Consider the following 21,058-nt stretch of genomic DNA (forward strand, 5'->3'; position numbering starts at 1 on the left):
GCTTCCATGAATTGCTCTATGACTTGCACGACTAATTGAAAAGAATGAGAATAGGTCTAAAAAATACGGACAATATGGCGGCCGGATACAGCGACACGTCATTTTGTGACGTAGGTGAGTAGGGTCTATAAGCAGCCAACGTGCAGGCAGGGGGGCAAGACTGAGTTTTGTCACTTCCTGTTCAGTGACTCGGTCCTCCGGTTCCTGACCTAGCTTGCTGCTAACTTGACTTTCCAGTAATGACTATGCGGTGAACGAATCAAAAAATGAGAGGAAATGACTTTGTCACATATTTGTTAACGTGGAGCCTATCAAATGCTGCTCAAACAGACAAAAACACCACACAAATCTAGCGAGCATGGTTTAGTGTACTACTTTTCTCAACAAACTCGTGACTACCTATGACGACATACTATCAAATTTATAGTAATTTAAAACACGGGTAGCTACGAGGCAAGCAAAAGCTGAGCTGCGGTCGCGTGACGGCAGTGAAGGGGGCAGAGAACTCTCACTATATGGAGGCTTCATGGCAGCGATATTTATACTTCATATGTGCACAAATGGTGGAGCCTATCAAATGCTGCTCAAACAGACAAAAACACCACCCAAACTAGCGAGCATGGTTTAGTGTACTACTTTCTCAACAGACTCGGGACTACCTATGACGATATACTATCAAATTTACAGTAATTTAAAACAGGCGTAGCTACGAGGAGAGCAAAAGCTGAGCTGCGGCCGCGTGACGGTAGTGAAGCGGGCAGAGAACTGTCACTATATGGAAGCTTCATGGCAGCGATATTTACCTCATGTGCACAGGAAAAAATAATATTTAGTATTATCACCATAATACTGATTTGCAATGAAACTATATACATGTCAATTTTTTCCGAGTGTTTTTTTTTTTTTCGTGTCAGAGCGTGTCGGGTGTTGGTTGGTTTGACAAATTATGTCAATCCGTCCATCATGTGCTACTCAAGCACCCAAAAACAAAGCACGCGGACACGGGAGATGTCGCAATATGTCTACATTTTTCTTAACAGACTAATGAGAGTAGAAAGGCGACATCATAAAGAGCAAACAATTATTTCTCGTCAGCATTTGACGATCTGAGATGCGGGGACGACAGGGGAGCTGACCGGATTATTTTATTTATTAATACCAGTGCAAAAATTCAATACGATCATCTTAATACTGATTTGCAATTAAACTGTCAAATATCAAAATGCAGTATTGTCTTTATTTCAGAGCAGCACATTCGACAACTAGCTATTTAGACTTAAAGTTTTAACAATAGTGACTAAAAATAAAAGTGATGAGCATAAAAACAAAAATACAACAGAGCGAGAGGTAAATATGATGTGTTGGTTGTTCCATATTTAGAAATTAAACTTTCGATTTATTTTTATTTTCGTGACAGCAAGCATGCTGCGTTGGCTGGTAGCAGTAGCATTGTATATGTGATCAACGACATGCTAAAGAAACTCCGTGCGCCCCCGACCCCAAACCGCCACTCCCCCCACAAAAGGAAAAAGTATCCCGTCACTAATAAGGATCATGGGAGTTGTAGTTCTTCACAGGCATCATTCAGTGTGTTACGTTCAGCACCGCCCTGTGGCGGTATAATTATTATTTATTTCAAGAAATACAATAATATTTAAAGGTCTATATATTCATTATATTATTAAACATGTTGAGGTGGTTATAGCTTAACGTCCATTCGTAGGAATACTTGACAGAGAATAAGTTTTCTTTCAGCCAAAACTCGGCGTGTTTAATTTCTATCGACATGCATACTTTGGCGCTCCGTGCGTTGGACAATGAAAAGTACGGGGGGGGAAAAAAAAAAAAAAAAAAGCGGTGTCGTGTACGTACGTCATGACGTAGAGGATGTGAGCGGCTGGAGTAGCCGTCTGATTGCTTTGGAAAAGTGGTGGTTTAATTAGACAATCCACTAAACCCCACGACGCAAAGTAATCGACTGAAAGGTGGCAGATATTTTTGGACAAGAGTCCGTTCAATCTCGCTACTGCTTGGAGTCGTTTGGGTGCACGTTGAAACGTCGAGGCCTGCTTTGTTAGCCTAGCATACTATAGCAGCTAACAAAGAGAAACAACGTGCTTGGGATAAACACGTCGCCCAGCAAGCAAACATCAAGTCCCAAAATGTCAGGTGAGTAAGTTAACTTTTGACTTGCAAGTACTACACATTACAATTCGAATGTTTAAAGACACAAAATGTCTGATTAGTGCTGTCACGCAGCACCCCATTTGTGGCTTTCTATCTCCACTGTTTTTGATTGTCTCGTTCTAATTTTAATCATAATGTGATGTAGAATACTTGAATTAAAATACTCATGTAACAATTTTACATATTTACCAATCGATAAATGGAGAAACGACTTTTCAGTAACATCCGATAATAGTTGCTGGACATAAATCTGTAAAAATACATTTACATCGACGGGTTTTACGTTGTGATTGGGCTGGAGATTGTCTTTCCCATAAAGCAATCCTGGTCGGAAATGAAAAAGACGTTTTTACTTTGTGAACATATCGTTCTTCCTAGATTTCAGCCACTTAACTAAATCAAAGTCTCGACCACGTGTCCAGCATTAGCCACATTGCGGACTCAAACATCAGTCTTCAACTCTGGGCACTCTTCAAGTTTTGTTGCTTACCTTAGCCTAGCCTAGCTGGCTAACCGCTAACAAAGCTGCAAAGTACGTCGTCAAAAGCGCAGAGCGGTATAGACCCTAACCGCGTGACGTCACAACTCCGCCCCCCGACTAGTGCCGCCATATTGTCCGTCAGCTCATCGTGTTTACATATTACCACTACGTACATTCCTCCTGTAACTGCGTGTGTTTCTGCTTGTCTAAGGAATCGCAGCCTAGTAAACGAACCCAAACACCTTCCTGACAATCGTTAACATTGATTAATCAAAATGGTGAAGGCATGTGTGGCGGTTGGTTGCAGTAACAGAGAAGGTAAACGGACATTTTAGTAGTTGCTGTGTGCCCATTGTAAAAAGGGCAAATCTCTAAAGCAGCACGGTTTGTTTATCTCGGTCCATGATGTGTTTGTGTCGACAGCCGTTAGACAGCGGCGAAAACATCAGTATGATGCCAACACGATCGCAACATCATCAGACGGAGAAGATGAAGCTCGTCGGGGCTGTCGCGCAGCAAGAAGGTGAGCGCAACAACAGCTGTTGTGCCGAAAAATAGCCGCCCTGCGTGAAATGTCCCTCCTGATGGGAGCGCCCACACGGAAACGACTTTCTTGTACCGTGAATATTAGAGGTGTGCAAAATTTCTGATTCTTAGATTATTCGCGATTCGGCCGTGGAAGATTCGAGAACGATTCACAAACATCCAAATTCCGATTATTGAAATATGCCAAGTAAAGCGGAAGTACAACACACTCAGCACGCCGCGCGGTCTTCAGGACGGAACGGAGCGAGAGTAGCTAAACATCATGCTTCTCATTACCTCGCCCCTCGGGTAATGCCAATGCTCAACTCACGGCTCTAGCTCAACTCATGCCACGAGATTAAAAAAAAAAACACAACAACATACCTGACTGCTGCCAAAAAGGTGCTACAAAGTACATCCACATAATGTTACGGTAGATATCATTTATATAGGACTAGATGCATTATGGATTCGGTAGCGTTAGCAGCACATCTACAAAAAAGCTAGATGCAGGTGTTAGTAAACAGCCGCCATCTTAAAGCAGTACACTTCCCTGCAAGGCTGTTGTAGCGGACATTCCAAGCAAACCTAATGAACTTTTTATCTAAAATACTCCTAAATCTGTAAAATATTGACTTGAATCTATCTTTAAAATAGTTTTTAAACTTTCACATGTCGAAAGTAGACAAAAGGGAAATTATGGAATAACGGGAGCAATTTTAACAACTTTAACGGTTGATTCACAACATTAAATTATTTGAATGTAGTTTAAAGCTGCTGATACAGAATGGGGACTGGAGTTTTTAATTTAATGTTATTTTTGTATATTTGTCTACTGCTAATGTTAACTTGATACTGAAACAGTAGTTTGGTTTAGCCTGAGAGTATTTTTGAACAATTTTGGAACTAATGTACAAAACATTAAAAAAAAAAAAGGAGGGGGGTGCATCAATAATCGTTTCATAATCGAATCGGAACCTCTGAATCGTAATCGTAATCGAATCGTTAGGTGCCCAAAGATTCCCAGCTCTAGTGAATATGTATTATTTTACTCTGCTTGCACTAATAAATGTCATACCTGTGTGATTGTCATTGGGATATGGTCGTGAAAACCTGGAGACTAGTGTTGTATCGGTTGCGAACGATTCGTTCTTTGCGAACGATTCGTTCTTTGCGAACGATTAGTTCTTTGCAAATGATTCGTTCTTTGCGAACAAATTGTTTGGGTGAACGAAACCGACCTAATCACCATCTCCACTGATTCGTTCTATGAAGTCGAGGCTTATTGCTGCATGGGAGGGCGTTGAGCAAGCGGCAGCGTCTTCTGACATCGCACATGACCAATCAGACGCTAGCCTCATCGTGGGCAGGGGAGGGAGCGGAAACAGAATCAGGGTGTCTGTCACTCACTTCCTCATGTGGCCATTAAGCAGCCAGCCAGCAGGCAGGGGGGCAAGACTGAGTTATGTCACTTGCCGTTCAGTGACTCGGTCCTCCGGTTCCTGACCTAGCATGCTGCTAACTTGATTTTCCAGAAATGACTATGCGGTGAACTAGTCAAAAAATGAAAGGAAATGACTTTGTCACATATTTGTTAATGTGGAGCCTATCATATGCTGCTCAAACAGACAAAAACACCACACAAACCTAGCGAGCATGGTTTAGTGTACTACTTTTCCCAACAGACTCGGGACTACCTATGACTATACTATACTATCAAATTTACAGTAGTTTACAACACAGGTAGCTATGAGGCAAGCAAAAGCTGAGCCGCGGTCGCGTGACGGCAGTGAAGGGGGCAGAGAACTGTCACTATATGGAGGCTTCATGGCAGCGATATTTACCTCATATGTGCATAGAAAAAAAGAATATTTAGTATGATCACCATAATACTGATTTGCAATGAAACGGTATATACATGTCAATTTTTTCCGAGTGTTCTATTTTTTTTGTGTCAGAGTGTGTCGGGTGTTGGTTGGTTTGACAAATTATGTCCATCCGTCCATCATGTGATACTCAAGCGCCCAAAAACGGCACACGCTGACACGGGAGATGTCGCGATATGTCTACATTTTTGTTAACAGACTAATGAGAGTAGAAAGGCGACATCGTACAGAGCAAACAATTATTTCTCGTCAGCATTTGACGATCTGAGATGAGAGGACGACAGGGGAGCTGACCGGATTATTTTATTTGTTAATACCAGTGCAAATATTCAATACGATCATCTTAATACTGATTTGCAATGAAACTGTCAAATATCAAAATGTAGTATTGTTTTTATTTCAGAGCAGCACATTTGACAACTAGCTATTTACACTTTAGTTTTAATAATAGTGATGAGCATAGAAACAAAAATAAAACAGAGCGAGAGGTAAATATGATGTGTTGGTCGTTCCATATTTAGAAATTAAACTTTCGATTTATTTTTATTTGCGTGACAGCAAGCATGCTGCGTTGGCTGGTAGCAGCAGCATTGTATATGTGATCAAGATCATGCTAAAGAAAGTCCGTGCGCCCCCGACCCCAAACCCCCACTTCCCCCACAAAAGGAAAATGTTTAACCGTGTCCTAAATCGAAATGCAAGCACGAGCCATGACTTTGATCCCAAAGAAATAGGACAGACGACGCGGAAGTTCTCCCTCGCTTTTGCAGCAGCGGGAGGGAGACGCGGCTGTGAAAGCAGAATGATATCGCCTGTCACTCATTTCTGAAACTACGACGAGCGGTCAATGAGGAGCCTGTGTGCAAGAGAGGGAAGGACCAAGCAATGTCACTTCCCGTTCAGTTATACTGCGAAGCGGTCTTTGGTGATTCGTTCGGGAACGTCACTTCCCGTTCACTAACCGAATGATTCATTTGGGCGTGGAGGGAGATGGGGGGGGGGGGGGGGGGGGGGGCGAACGATTCGTTGAACGATTTGTTTGAATGAGTCTTTTTACAGAACGAACTGAAATGGATTTGTTTCCTCAAGTGAACGACAGATCCCGTCACTACTGTAGACTAATACATTTCTGTTCAAAGATGGTTATGTGGCCCAGTCCACGATTTGTTACTAAAATACAGTACTAATATTCTGTGTAATTTGATTATTCAAAACTGATCTTACAGTCGTAAATTATTTCCTGTAATGTGTCCATGAAAACATTTGATGTTTTCACGTCAATAAAGCGTTATAAGTAAGCACTCCCGTCAGGGGGGACATTTCACACGGGGCAGCTATTTTTCGGCACACTCCGGCCCGTTGTCGATCAAGTTTCATTTTACAATCGTGACAACGGTGACGCTCGGCTGACCAAATGTCGGTTTATATTTGGGCCGGTGCCGATTTTGGGCACCTGACTCCTCATCGTGACATAAATTGGAGTATGATTGGAAATTTTGTGGTCTCAGGACGAGCTCTGACTCATAGGACGGGACCGGACGGAAGGAAACATCAGTTTGGGCATCAAATATGGATCTGGCGACTGGATCGAACGAAGCTTTTCCAAATAATGGCTTTTATGCAACTCATCCAATGAGTTTACAGCGTCTGAAAGCAACGGGGATTCCATAATTTGCAAGTGAATCCACCTTTAGAAATTAAGATCATTGACAATACGGACACACAATGACAGACAATATGGCGGCACAATACAGCGATCACGTGATTGTGTGACGTTGGTGATTGGGGTCTATAGACCCTACCCACCTACGTCACAAAACCACGTGCTCGCTGTATGGTTCCGCCCACTTGTCCGTCATTTTGTCTCTGTATTAGCATTGGTTTCAATTGATCGAGGAATTTAAAATGCATTTCATGGAAGACCCGGTGCTTTCTGATGCCGTAAACTCACTGGATGTGTTGCATAAAAGGCGTTGTGTGGAGAAGCTTCGTTCCATACAGTCGCCAGATCCATATTTGATGCCCAAATCGATGTTTTTCGACCCACTGTCTTCGCCCTGTCTGCTACGCTGATATTTACAATTATCTTGTCCACACAAAATCAGCCTATTCCCACGAAAATTTGAAAAACTTCAAGAGCTTGGAGGCTTATAAATACTTCGTTGCTGGTTGGGTGAAACAGGTCCTCGTTCGGCAGAAATCTATCTTTTGCTTGGAAAGGTGAGTTACGAAATTTTCAATTCAAAATCTTTTGTTATTGCTAGCATCCACTGTCAAGTCTAATGTATTTCATGTCGTTTGTCAATGGAGTTAAGGCTTTTAATGTTTATATGGTTTAGCGATAGCACTCTCACGACATACATACGTGTATGTTGTCGGCGATTAGCCTAGCAATGATCTTAATTGTGGTTATTTGTCAGCCCCGTAGACGAGGCCAGTTTCTTTCACTTGGTACCAGCTAAATATTATTCAAAAAAATAACGATGGTGGAAGAAAGGGAAGTCACAAACATCTTGAATTTGAAACTATGTCGTACTACGTCGTATGTTGTCGGCGATTAGCCTCGCAATGATCTTAATTGTGGTTATTTGTCAGCCCCGTAGACGAGGCCAGTTTCTTTCACTTGGTACCAGCTAAATATTATTCAAAAAATAACGATGGTGGAAGAAAGGGAAGTCACAAACATCTTGAATTTGAAACTATGTCGTACTACGTCGTATGTTGTCGGCGATTAGCCTCGCAATGATCTTAATTGTGGTTATTTGTCAGCCCAAAACCCTCTAAGTATATCTTAAATGCATCTTACCGGATATAAAATGACTACTACATAGTCTGTGGTGATTTTTTGGTGCCCAGTTTTCACGTCGAATTGCAGCCGTCCATTTCGCTCTCCTCTTTGGATCCCTCGGAATACGGTAAAACTTTCAAGTCTCTCCTTCCATCTTCTCTGTTAGTGCAACCAACAGCCACACACGCCTTCACCATTTTGATTATTAATGTTAAGGAGCAGAAAAACACGCCGTAAATAGGAGGAATGTACGTAGCCGTAACAGGTTAACACTATGTTTTGACGGACAAGTGGGCGGTACCATTCAGGAGAGCGGAGCTGTGACGTCACGTGGGTAGGGTCTATAAAGAGAGTCGCGACACTCTCTGTTCTTGCCGCGGGTGGTCACGTGGTTCATGTAGGGCGTGAATAGTTCCAAACACAAGCAGCGCTGTCGTGGTTTGCAATGGAACTGACTGCGGTAATTGCGACATTTATGGAAAAATTGATCAAATCACGTATCTAAGTACTTGTTTGATTATGTCATTGCATTATGACATATATCTAAGGGCTAGTTTTACATTTGGAGTGGTCAGGTGACAATTGAGAACTATGTAAACTAACGCAGAAGGGAACTTCCTCATGTTATGGACTGAACGTATCATGTTTCTGTTAGCATGAGCACGAGAAATCGACTTTTACATTGAAATGAAAGATGGTTTAGGTTTTTCTTTTTTCACAACTAGAATACTGTTTTTCCAGAGAATGTCTCGATTTCCTTGATTCACCTACCTGTGGTAATGTATTAAAGACGACCCCATGTATAACATATTTTGTTCCCTATATTGTAGTGGTAGTTCCAAGTTTGTTTTGTCACATTGACATGTAAAAACACTTGTTTCCCAAAAAGTTTGGGTTTGTGGTCATGATTTTTAAATTCTATTTTCCACTTTTTTTTCCTGTTGCACTTTCTAATGCTTATATATTTATATGTGTGTGTACATTTTCCTTTTTATCTTATAGATGTAGTTTGACCTGAAACACAAACAAATGACATTTAACAGTGCAAAACAACTACATTTTGAATATAGCCTCTAATTTTAGCATAACCAAACCTGTACCTCTTTAGAGGCATTTTTCATTTTGGACCCAAGCAACACAAAATGATTACAAGACAGGAACAACATTTTATGATTCTCCTCAACATGGTGTAATGTACAACAGTAACAACTTATTACCTTTGATAAAGAAAATCACAATATTTATTGAACAATTGGTGAAATTGGTATCATGGTTCATCGTTTACACCTAACATTTTATAGATCAGTGGCCTGTGATGGTTGGTTGTGCAGCATGGTTTCCCCAAGGGCCAAGAGCAGCAGAAAAATGGATGGCAATGGTCAGTCGTCAAAACATGAAAAAAGGCGTTTTTGTTTGTTTGTTGCTATTTAAAAATGGGCTTAGTGCGCACAGCCAGCAGTTACCATCAGCAGGCACCACCAGCAGCATGATGTCCATCCATCCATCCATCATCTTCCGCTTGCTCCGGGGTCGGTCGCGGGGGCAGCAGCTTTAACAGGGAAGCCCAGACTTCCCTCTCCCCAGCTTCTTCATCCAGCTCCTACGGCGGGCTCCCAAGGCGTTCCCAGACCAGCCGAGAGACATAGTATCTCCAGCGTGTCCTGGGTCGTGACTATAGGTTAGGGTAGGAATGTAGATTGACAGGCGCATGATGTGGATGATGAAAAAGTAACCTAAAAACAGGGGTCGCGTTAACCGGATATTTTCCGTCGTTGACCGGTTTTTTAAAACGGTGACGGAAAAAACTGACGTCCGTCCGTCATTTTGACAGGTTGCAATTCACACCCCAGACCACAGGGTGGCGATATTAATTAGCTATTGTCTCTCTTAATGCATGACGTCGTTGGCTCTTCTGTCAGAATATTGTAGCGTCACCGGGGTCTGGCGGCGGCACCGTGATTGACACATCAACGCGAGGTTCTTATTGGTGCACCCGGTGTGCCAGCGCATCATCCAATTGATGGACAAGATTGCCGCCCAATCACATGACGCCACAACTCCGCCCCCCTGACTGGAGCCGCCAAATTGTGTGTCAGAAAATGGTGAAGGCGTGTGTGGCGGTTGGTTGCTGTAACAGAAAAGATAGACGGAGAGACTTGAAGTTCTACCGTATTCTGAGAGACCCGGGAGGATGAGTGCAGATGGACTGCTGTAATTCCACAAGAAATCTGGGCACCAAACGATCACCACAGACTATGTAGTAGTCATTTTATATCTGGTAAGATGCATTTAATATATATTTAGAAGATTTTGAGCTGACAACCACAATTAAGATCATTGTGTGACGTTGGTGATTGGGGTCTATATCGTTGCCTCTTTTTCTTTGGGGGCGGAGTTGTTGGCGGTAAGCAGAGTAAAAAGGGAGAAAAATACCACGACTCCCGTGTCTAATTTTTCGCCGCCAAGCAAGCGTTACAATATTAATTAAAAATGAATGAAAACTAAATACTATTGAATATGTCATAATTATCATTATAAAAATTTAGGTGACCGGTAAAAATAGACTATGGCCGTTTTTTTATGACCCTGTCAGTCAAAATGACAGACAACGAAAATGTCTAGCGCAACCTCTGCCTAAAAAAAACATACATTACTTTCGTTTTTTTTTTTATTATTATTATAAATGTGTCTGTTTTTTGTTGACATCACTTTTCAATCTATACGCATCTCTAAAATATAATGTCAAACATTTTGGTGTAAAGAATACAGGTTGTCATGCATTGACTTGGTACTCTTTCATGAGGGGGATGCCTTACTTCAAAGCTTACAAAATCGAGCTAATAAGCACGTGAAAGCCGGTCGTCGACCAATACTCACAAATACAGATGAATTTGTATTTGTTCATTATAACAATAAATAAACAAGATGGCATGAACATTATTAATATTCTGTTAAAGCGATCCATGGATAGAAAGACTTATAGTTCTTAAAAGATAAATGTTAGTACAAGTTATAGAAATTTTATATTAAAACCCCTCTTAATGTTTTCGTTTTAATAAAATTTGTAAAAATTTCAATCAAAAAGTAAACTAGTAGCCCACCATTGTTGATGTCAATAATTACTTACACGATGCTCATGGGTGCTGAAGCCTATAAAATCAGTCGCACCCAAGCGCCAGCAGAGGGCGGCAAAACTCCATAAAACACAATTAACATGTGGGCATTTCACTCTACTGTCATTTAAATCTGTCTGAGCGGGGGATGTGCGTTAATTGCGTCAAATATTTTAACGTGATTAATTCAAAAAATTAATTACCGCCCGTTAACGCGATAATTTTGACAGCCCTAATAATTGCGCCACAAAATTACAAATAAAGCTCAACATATACATCATAAAACTCTGATAGAATACAGACTTAAAAATTCAAAAGGGATCGTTTTTTTCATCAACTTACCTCCGAATATACTTTACAGCCAGCCATTCGTATGAATGCAGTCCGCCCTCGTCGAAGCCATGTTTGGAACTACCCGAGGCTCCATCACCCGGAAGTACCCGGAAGTAAAATCGTTTAATGGATCTCTATGGGAGTATCGTAACCCTCTTTCTAAGGCCCTGGTCAAGCGTGCAGAAATCAAGTGAGAAATATGTTCGCGAGAACTACAACGGCTGCAGAAAAGTTCCAAGAGGAACTTTGTGGAGTGAAAGAGGAGCCCCCACGTCACCAAGATTCGACTGTGTCCAAAATAATGCACGCAAAGTTTGTTTTTCACTGACTGGAAGGTTGGTTCACTTTCGATGATGCATATACTGTGCACTAGTGTTCCTCAAGCTTTTTGCGCTACGGACCAGTGTGATGTGGGCCTTATTTTCCTCGACCGGCAATGTGTGACAGCAAATATAAACGCCACCGAATATTAAGTGCAGGGAAATGTAGCTCTCCATATGCGGAATCAAACTTTTTTTTTTTTTTTTACAGCAGCCCTTTCCTAAAACTTGAGCACAGGAATGATGCCACGAAGTATGATGCTCTCAATGCATTCGGTTTTGTTACCCCGTTTGCTAGCTTTTAGCCTCATATTATGCAGACTGTTGTAGGCTCCTCTTCTGGCTCTTTCCCCGTAAAAAAGCTGTCCAAAGACGACGTCGCCTGCAGCACACAGCCAAGAGCAGCTAACGTTACTGTTTACATTGCAGGGTTTCCCCAAAGATTTTTTGAAGCTGTAGTGGTAGGCTACATCGGAGGCGGTCAGCCCCACCAGATCGTGCCGCGGCAAAATAGTTTCATTTCAGGATAAATCGGATTTAAATTTTTTTTTTTATTGACAACTTCAATTTTTTTCTAATAAGAACCATAAAAAATGTCAAATTGATCAAAAGCATCTTGTGGTTTAGAATCGGTTTTACAAATAGGGAAATCTATATTATTTTGCCTTACCTACATCAAATTATAATCAAGATGGATTTATACTAATGCTTCGTCGTAACTCATCTGAGGTACATGTATGCAATGTAGGCCTGAACGATATTGGAAAAAACTATTGCTGCAATTTTTTTGGGGTTTGCGATATTGTATTGCGATATTAAAAAAATATGTATTTATATATACATATATATATATATATTTTTTTTTCACTAGATGACTTGAATGGCTGTTTGGAAAGACTTTGGATGACTCACCATGACTGCAGTGTTCAGTGAGTGATCCGTTGTTTTTCACGGTTAATGGGGACCACAAGCCGCCGCGATAAGTGAAAAACCGCGACGCTGCGCACCCCGCCCCCCAAATTTTAGTTTTTTTGTGTGTGTGCTCAATGTCTTTATTCAGATTTAGCATTGGAAAGAGATACATATAAAACATGTTTTTTTCTCACTTTTTCCCCAAAGTATGATTTTTTTAAAAATGTGTGTGTGTATATATTTAATTAGGGCTGCAGCTATCGAATATTTTAGTAATCGAGTAGTCGACTGAAAATTCTATCGGTTAATCGAGTAATCGGATAAAACTTTTTTTTAAGGTAAAGAGCAATTATAAATATACAAGAGAAAAGACATTTAATCTGTTATTGAACCATTTTCAGTGAATCAATGTCTTTATTTTCGATGTACATTGTTGAAAACAGCCAACAATTGCATCTCAGATGTGACTAGAAAAAAAAATTCACTGCTTTCACTCAAAAACTTCAAAATGTTATAAAAAAACAACACATATTTCTTACCTAAAAATGTAATTACGCTTGTGTTTGTGTGTTTTTCCCACATGTTTCAATTTAATTTCCATGTGTGTCAAGCTATTTTTAAGTTCTAGTTAAGTTTTACGTTAGTCTAAACTGTAAGTGCTGATAGGATTTTGAGTTTTTGTAGTGTTCAAAATAAATGTATGATACCTGCTGTATTGGAGCACATTAGGGACCAGTGCTACTTGTTGTTTTATTCAGCAATGACTACTGAGTTAAAACTGACAGTTAGCTTTATTATGTTTTAATTTTACACCCTCATCACTCTACAGCGCTGTTTTTACAGATTAAATAAAGCCTGTATTTAAGACACGTTAGCCACGCATCGACAGTGGTCATAATCAATAGAAACCTAGCCCTCTGAAGGGCTAACGTTACGTCTACGTGAGCGAATGACAGTAACTTTGTTTATTAGCGATGGGCTGCTTAAAGATGGCGACTGTTTACTAACTCTGCCCAGGCGCGGCCGAGTCTGTCATGTTGCATCTAATCCTAAATGCATGCGATATCTACGAGACGCATCGGACACTACCTGCTACCGCTCTAGCATCATGCGGGCGTAGTTTTTAGCAACGTCGGCGTAGTTCGTAGCGGCTGTCGGCTGCGGTAAGTTTTTTTTAATTTTTTATTTTTTTATTGCTTCTTCCTCTACGCACGTGACGTCAGCGCGTTGTCCCGCATTAAAAGTAGTCCGGGCAAAACGTGATGCTTAGAGCTGGCAAAATTAAATGATTCCTCGAAGGTGAATAAAATTACTCGGATCAGTTTTTAAACTCGAGTTACACGAGTTTCTCGAGTATTCGTTTCAGCTCTAATATATATATTAATAAATGGTTTTAAGCACTTCAATGTAATAATTATGATCAGTTTTAAACATAACTGTCCAACCAAATCATTTTTGAACAAGAATAAAATACTGTAGTAGAAAAATGCTTGGCTTTATTAAATACTTCTGTTTATCTACCTTAACTGTGACATGTAGAAATTACAAATTCCTCATGATCACTTCTTGCATTTATTTTATATGTCTCCAACCTCTCCACACACACGCATTCATTCCAAAGCGGCTTCCTTGCAGAAACTGTTTAACAAGTTAAACGATGATTGACACTTGCTACGCTGTGATGTCTGCTTCTTTGGCAAGATCTGTGAGGTTCAAAGAGCTGGGAGAAGGAGGGTGTGAGGCTGTGCAGAGCCGAAAGCAAGGCGTATGTGGATTAAAAAAAATAAAAACTATCACACGTCCTTGTGATGGGACTATCGCGCACATCGCGATGGCGATGTTTAAACGATATATCGTTCAGGCTTAATGCAAAGTGCGTAGGGGCTTACAGCTACATTACCCTGACATAGCAACACGACTTTTTTATCTGGTAGCAGTAGTACGAATTTAGTCTTTTTTTTTTCCTCTAAATTTATTTGGCCCTAATACTCCGTCGTACTATATCACCACAACAGTAACATTCCTTCTGTTAACGGACCCTCGTACGTTGACAACTTTTATCTTTTCAAAATACTCATCTGAAATTACAACCAGTGACGTCGGCAAGGAACAAATGCTTTGCTTGCACGTGACGATTCAGGTCAAAGACACGCCATGACGAACTCAAATATTACGTCGATGTCAATATTAAGGTTGTTTTCACAGGCTTCAAACAGAATTATATTCATTAACTTCAAATACCTTTCTGTGGATCTTTCTCCCGATTCCCAACCCTGCGACGACGTTGTCAGGCACAAGCTTGCAAAAGAAGAACCAATGTGATTTTCAAAATAAAGCGTGTTAAAGAACAATTCATATTGGATGTGCTATTTCAGACAACTTCTGGCAAGTAGTGCGTAAATAATGAGCTAAATATATTCAGATAGATGTCATTTTAAATTATACAATTTAAAAATGATTAATTCATATGTAGCTTATAAATCTAAAAAAAACCAACCATCTCATTTGCAAGACGTGGTGGCTTTTATTATGGTGGGGTGGTGCGTCACACCCTTCATTGACTGACGCTTGGCTGGTGTCGGGTGTGCAAACACCCCTGTAATGACGTCCAACCACCAGAGGGCGACATTCACAAATCACTAGTCTGATTTGTCATTTGTTTCAACATTTATTAATTTATTTCAACCTGTATTTATTTCAATTTTTTAAATATATATATTTCAACATTTATTTCATTCTTGCACTCCCGTTCCCCTTGTAACTGCATGAAATTTTATCTTTCATTGGCTTATCAAACTTGATGGACGAGGTTTGAGTTGATCGCGTCAAGCTATTTATCCTTCCTTCCTATAACACGGGTTGCATTGTGGAGGCTGGCCTGATTGCAGTAAGAAACTTAATTGCTGTGTTTTGTCAGCCAGATGCTCTGCGTCAACGGGACCTGCTAAGTCTAACATGTCCGCGATTAAATCCCCAGAGAGCTAGTGCAGAACATCAGCCATGCCTCAGCAATCACTGCCATGTGCTGAAGGTGAAATAAAAGATATATTTATTTCATGTCGTATAGGGGAACAAGAGTGCAAGAATGAAATAAATAGAAAGTGAAATAAATGTTGAACTATATAAATGTACATGTGGGAGTAAAGAAATGCTGAAATAAATAAAATGGAAATAAATAAAATGTGAAATATATAAATAAAAATCTAAATAAATACATAAATATTGAAAGAAGCATTTTAATGACACATTTAATAATGTATTTAATTTTTGCACATCTGGAGCGCCATACAAAGCCGTCGAGTTGTGTCGAGTACCGTGAAATAAAATGTGTTGAGAACCCTGTTCAGATTTATTTTCACTTTCTATGGATTACAATCAAAATGGAAACGGTGTCGAGTCTGAAGTTTTGCAATGTTTTAGGCATTCATTTCAGAACGTAAAAACCATTCATTTGTTGCCCTACGCACGTACGCAATATATGGCTTGGTCTCTTTTAAGGTTTTATTCCTTTTTAATGTATTTTATGAGACTTTTTGTTGATGTGTTCCCGATTTTAATGTGGTGTCAATCACTTTGAATTCATTTGTGTTGAATTGAATGACAACAAAACATTAATAAACAAAAAAATGGAAAAACGGCATGGAAAATGAATGAATGGGCAAGGAGGATTTTTTTCCAACAGAAAACAACTTTGGGGACACAAGTTTGCAAATGAAGAAATAAGATCTGTTTGTGGTCTTGCAGGTCTGTATGTCAGCCAAGCTCTTTCAATGGAAACAAATTTGCTTTGTTTGAAGTAATTATATGAGGTAAATATATTACGCGCAACTACAAGTATAGAACAGACACACTGAGTAGCTCAAACAAGAGCGTAACGCTGTGTCAAACACACTGAAGGCAGACATCTGGTCACTCCAACCACACCAAATCAAGTGGAACATTTACTCATAGGGGTGTGACAATTAAAGGTGTGGGAAATTTCCAGTTCTTAGATTATTCGCGATTTGGCCTCTGAAGATTCGAGAACGACTTACAAACATCCAGATTCCGATTATTTAAATATGCTAAGTATAGCGGAACTAAAAAACAGTTACTACTAGAAGCTACAAACGTCGCTCACATAATGCTACGGTAGATATCACATGTTTATAGAACTAGATGCGAAATGACAGAATTGGCGGCGTTAGCACATGTATAAAGAACTAGATGTGAAATGAACGACTCGCTGGCGATAGTAAACAACCGCCATATTAAAGCAGTAGACTTTTCAGGAAGGCTCTGTTGTAGCGTACCTAATTTACTTTTTATCTAAAATACTCCTAAATCTGCAAAATCTTGAAACCATCTTTAAATGATTAAACAGTTTTAAAACTTTCACATGTCGAAAGTAGATACAAGGGAACTAATGCAATAACGGGAGCAATTTTCACAACTTAAACGGTTAAAACACAACATTAATTGAATGTAGTTTAAAGCTGCTGATACAGAATGAGGACTTGAGTATTCTATTTACTGTTTTGAACTGTTAACTTGATACTGAAATAGTACTAAACATTAAAAGCAAGTAATAGCTTGGGGGGAGGGTGCTTTTGTGCATGAATAATCGATCAAATCGTAGCCCCTGAATCGTGATCGAATCGTGAGGTGCCCAAAGGATGAAAAGAGTTCTCTTATCGCCGTGTTTTAATGACATCATCACAATAGGACTAAGGTTCTTCACACGATTCAATGGTAAACTTTCGGTCTTCAAAACATTTCAACTGAAACTGCATCTTTAGCTATTTTTGGCCGATAGTTTTCGGCACCGAATTTTCGGTCACTGTACTCATCTTCTCCAAGTTTTGCACAAAGAAAAGACTGGCCGATGACACGGTGGTGGTCAATAAATATATCAGTGTTTTTCTTATATCTTGCAGGTTTCAGAAAATATCCTGATGCTGAGCCAGAATCTCTTGGCATTAAAGAGGATGTGGAGCTCCCTCAAATCAAAGAGGAGGAGGAGCCTGAGCCCTGTCAACAGAAGGAGAGAGAAGAGCACCTTCCAATCAAAAAGGAGGAGGAGGAGCTGCTATATGGTAAAGAGGAGGTAGACGAGGTGCATATCACCAGGTTGACTGGTGAGCCCTTGAAGAGTGAAGATGGTCCGAGTGAAGGCAGCAGAGGGGCGGAGCCTCCAAGCGAGGGGAGTAGCAGCAGTTCAACAGAAGGATTGCAAGCAAACATTGACATTGCTCCATCAGACAGAGATGGCGCCAAGTCACTCTTACCTTACAGTAATGATGGTCATAAGACATCTCACGGTGACGACAAATTCTGGAAATGCTCTCAGTGTGGAAAAACCTTTGCTAATAAGTATAATTGTCAGAGGCATATGAGGAGCCACACTGGTAAAAAGCCTTTTTCCTGCTCAGTTTGTGGTCAAGGATTTTCTCTTAAGCAAAATTTACAAAGTCACGAAAGAACCCACACTGGCGAAAAACCTTTTTCCTGCTCAGTTTGTGATCAAAGATTTGCTCTGAAGCAAAGCTTAAAACGACACACAAGAACCCACTCTGGCGAAAAATCTTTTTCCTGCTCAGTTTGCGATCAAAGATTCAGCCACAAGAACACCTTAAAACGACACACAAGAACCCACACTGGCGAAAAATCTTTTTCCTGCTCAGTTTGTGATCAAAGATTCAGCCACAAGAACACCTTAAAACGACACACAAGAACCCACACTGGCGAAAAACCTTTTTCCTGCTCAGTTTGTGATCAAAGATTCAGCCTCAAGAACACCTTAAAACAACATACAACAACCCACACTGGCGAAAAACCTTTTTCCTGCTTGATTTGTGATCAAAGATTTGCTCTGAAGCAACGCTTAAAACAACACACAAGAACCCACACTGGCGAAAAACCTTTTTCCTGCTCAGTTTGTGGTCAAAGATTCACTCTAAAGCAACACTTAACACGACACACAAAAACACATGCTGGCGAAAGACTTTTTTCTTGCTCAGTTTGTGGAAAGAGTTTTGTTCATAAGGGGTACTTAACAAAACACACGAGAATCCACACTGGATATAAACCTTTTTCCTGCTCAGTTTGTGGAAAATGTTTTATTCACTCGGGAGAATTAACATCACATACAAAAACCCACACTGGTGAAAAACCTTTTTCCTGCTCAGTTTGCGATCAAAGATTTACTCGGAAGCAAACCTTAAAACAACACACAAGAACCCACACTGGCGAAAAACCCTTTTCCTGCTCAGTTTGTGATCAAAGATTTGCTCAAAAGCAAACCTTAAAAAAACATACAAGAACCCACACTGGTGAAAAACCTTTTTCCTGCTCAGTTTGTGGTCAAGGATTTGCACAAAGAGAAACCTTACAAACTCACCAAAGAACCCACACGGGTGAAAAACCTTTTTCCTGCTCTGTTTGTGGTCAAAGATCCGCTCGGACGGATCGGATAAAGAGACACGTGTGTGTTGGTGTGGGAAGCAGTGGCAAATGACTGTATTGCCTGTAATCCATGCTGGCTTCATGAGATTTTGACCGCCGGACGATTGTATTCCATTGAACTTTCTCAAATCCTGTTGAGGATTGTCACTTTTGGTGCCTTGCTTTGTCCAATCGTTGTATGATGTGCATCCTCCCTATTGCCAAAACCTCACCTGATTGAACTCTCTCAAGTTAAGTAGCATTTTTGTATATAATACTCACCCTTTTAAACGATACTTTTCACATTTATTATTTGAAACGGCAGACCCCAAATTCCAAAAATTCAAAATCATTCATAAATAATGTCATTAAATAAATATGCAAAATAGAATATATTGTTCAATGTTGCAAAATAATAAAGACATTTTGGCTCATAAATTAGTTTTTTGTTGTGGGATTAATGTTTCCTTTTTAACAATTACTATTGGATTCCTACTTGTGATTGACAGAGGCTTGTTACAACAGAGTATGAGGGCCTAATAAAGAAAAACTATTGGGGAGGATAAAAAAGTTTTGGTATATCATTTTTGTTAAAAAAAAATATATATATCTCCTGTAATACACAAAACTACTGCGACTACTACTATAATTTTAGAGACGAAATTTATGTTGAAAATGTTTTTGTTTGTGAATAACATGGTCACCACCTGACACCTTCCTTGCAACAAGGGTCACGTTGAATAAGGCGCTATTGGAACGGAAAACTTCACTGTTGACAGAGGAGGTGTTACCATGGCGCAAAAATGATTTCTTACTATACAGAAACAGTGACATTTTCAAAAATTCAGTTGAAGGTCGAAAATGAAGATGATTATGATGATAGTTCTGTAATAGTGCCCAATGAGGAAAAGTTAGTTGCAGATTTAGACTGTGGAGTCCAGAAAGGAAATCAATATTTGTTGTCTTCAAATAAGTAGGATAAATTTTTTTTAGCTATGACATTATTTGTGGTTGCTGTTGAGCTTCCACCGTGCAGAGCGCTGTTGGTTGTCTGTGTTCAAATTTATTTTAATGTTTTGAAAAGGGGGTATTAATCCAAGGATTATTGGACCTTTTAGTTTTCAAATGTGTTTGTGTATGATTGCACCGTCTAGCAGTCTATGTAGTAGCCTTGTATGTAAACTATCCGGCATTCATGTGCACGCCTTGTGTGGAGAAACATACAAATTTGGACCAAAACGGCTGTTTTGGGATGGGGAAAAACTAAAACATATTCTCAGTTTCCAGCAACCCTGTACCAGCCCCCGGCGATGAAAATCTCATCTCTGCTTCGAACTTTAAAGTACTTGCACCTCACCGCCCTTGTTTATTTTTATTCATAATTAATACCTTGTTTGTATTCAGTCCACTACATTTAAATGAACTTTTCATATTTTATCCTGATATTATGTAATATAGTTTAATAACCATTTCTATTTCAATATTAACAAATTTGCAGTCAATTTACGAGTGGTGGGACAATGCAACTCACGATATCATTCACCTCGATATAGAAGGGTGAAGATATAATACAGCAGGGGCGTCACTAGGTTTTTTGAACAGGGGGGCTTAGCCCCAAGCAGATGCACTGGATCTAAGTGAACGTTGCCTACAAGCACAAAACCTCACAAACATCTAACAAAGACTGATAATTTATTTATTATTATCATTATTGGTGTCTATTTTAATACTGTAGAGCAACAGGAAAATGGCCACAACTGCAATTTATTTGGTAAATGAAAGCATCAAAGAATGCTGATTGTTTTTAAGGGTGGCAAATCGGTCTATCACTCTGCTCCGACTCCTACAGGTCAATAAAGGTTGTGGAGTGACTATTATGACTATCCACCGATGATATTCATATATGTATGAGCTCAGCTCCTGTACTCGTCTATGTGTTAAGTAAGAAACAACTGATACTCCAGAAGGAAGTCACCCCATACAGAGTGGTAAAAAGAGTGCACACTTAACTCTATAGACCCTACCCACGTGACGTCACAACTCCGCTCTCCTGACTGGTGCCGCCCACTTGTCCGTCAACACATTGTGTT

The 21,058-nt window shown here is 40.0% G+C and overlaps 1 protein-coding gene across 3 annotated transcripts; it reads left to right on the top strand.

Annotated features, from left to right (window-relative positions):
* Positions 1-1,867: 1,867 nt before the first annotated feature.
* Positions 1,868-20,291, top strand: LOC130928061 (gastrula zinc finger protein XlCGF57.1-like). Of its 3 annotated transcripts, XM_057854273.1 has the most exons (4): positions 1,868-2,169; positions 2,880-2,986; positions 3,092-3,191; positions 17,462-20,291. In XM_057854273.1, the coding sequence occupies exons 3-4, from the start codon at positions 3,119-3,121 to the stop codon at positions 19,039-19,041; spliced, it is 1,653 nt and encodes a 550-aa protein (XP_057710256.1). In that variant the 5' UTR covers positions 1,868-2,169; positions 2,880-2,986; positions 3,092-3,118; the 3' UTR covers positions 19,042-20,291. The 3 variants fall into 3 exon arrangements, with proteins under 3 accessions (XP_057710256.1, XP_057710257.1, XP_057710258.1); XM_057854274.1 differs by lacking the exon at positions 2,880-2,986; XM_057854275.1 differs by lacking the exons at positions 2,880-2,986; positions 3,092-3,191.
* Positions 20,292-21,058: the final 767 nt, after the last annotated feature.

Source organism: Corythoichthys intestinalis, chromosome 13, assembly GCF_030265065.1.
Source record: "Corythoichthys intestinalis isolate RoL2023-P3 chromosome 13, ASM3026506v1, whole genome shotgun sequence".
In the NCBI taxonomy this organism is placed as follows: domain Eukaryota; kingdom Metazoa; phylum Chordata; class Actinopteri; order Syngnathiformes; family Syngnathidae; genus Corythoichthys; species Corythoichthys intestinalis.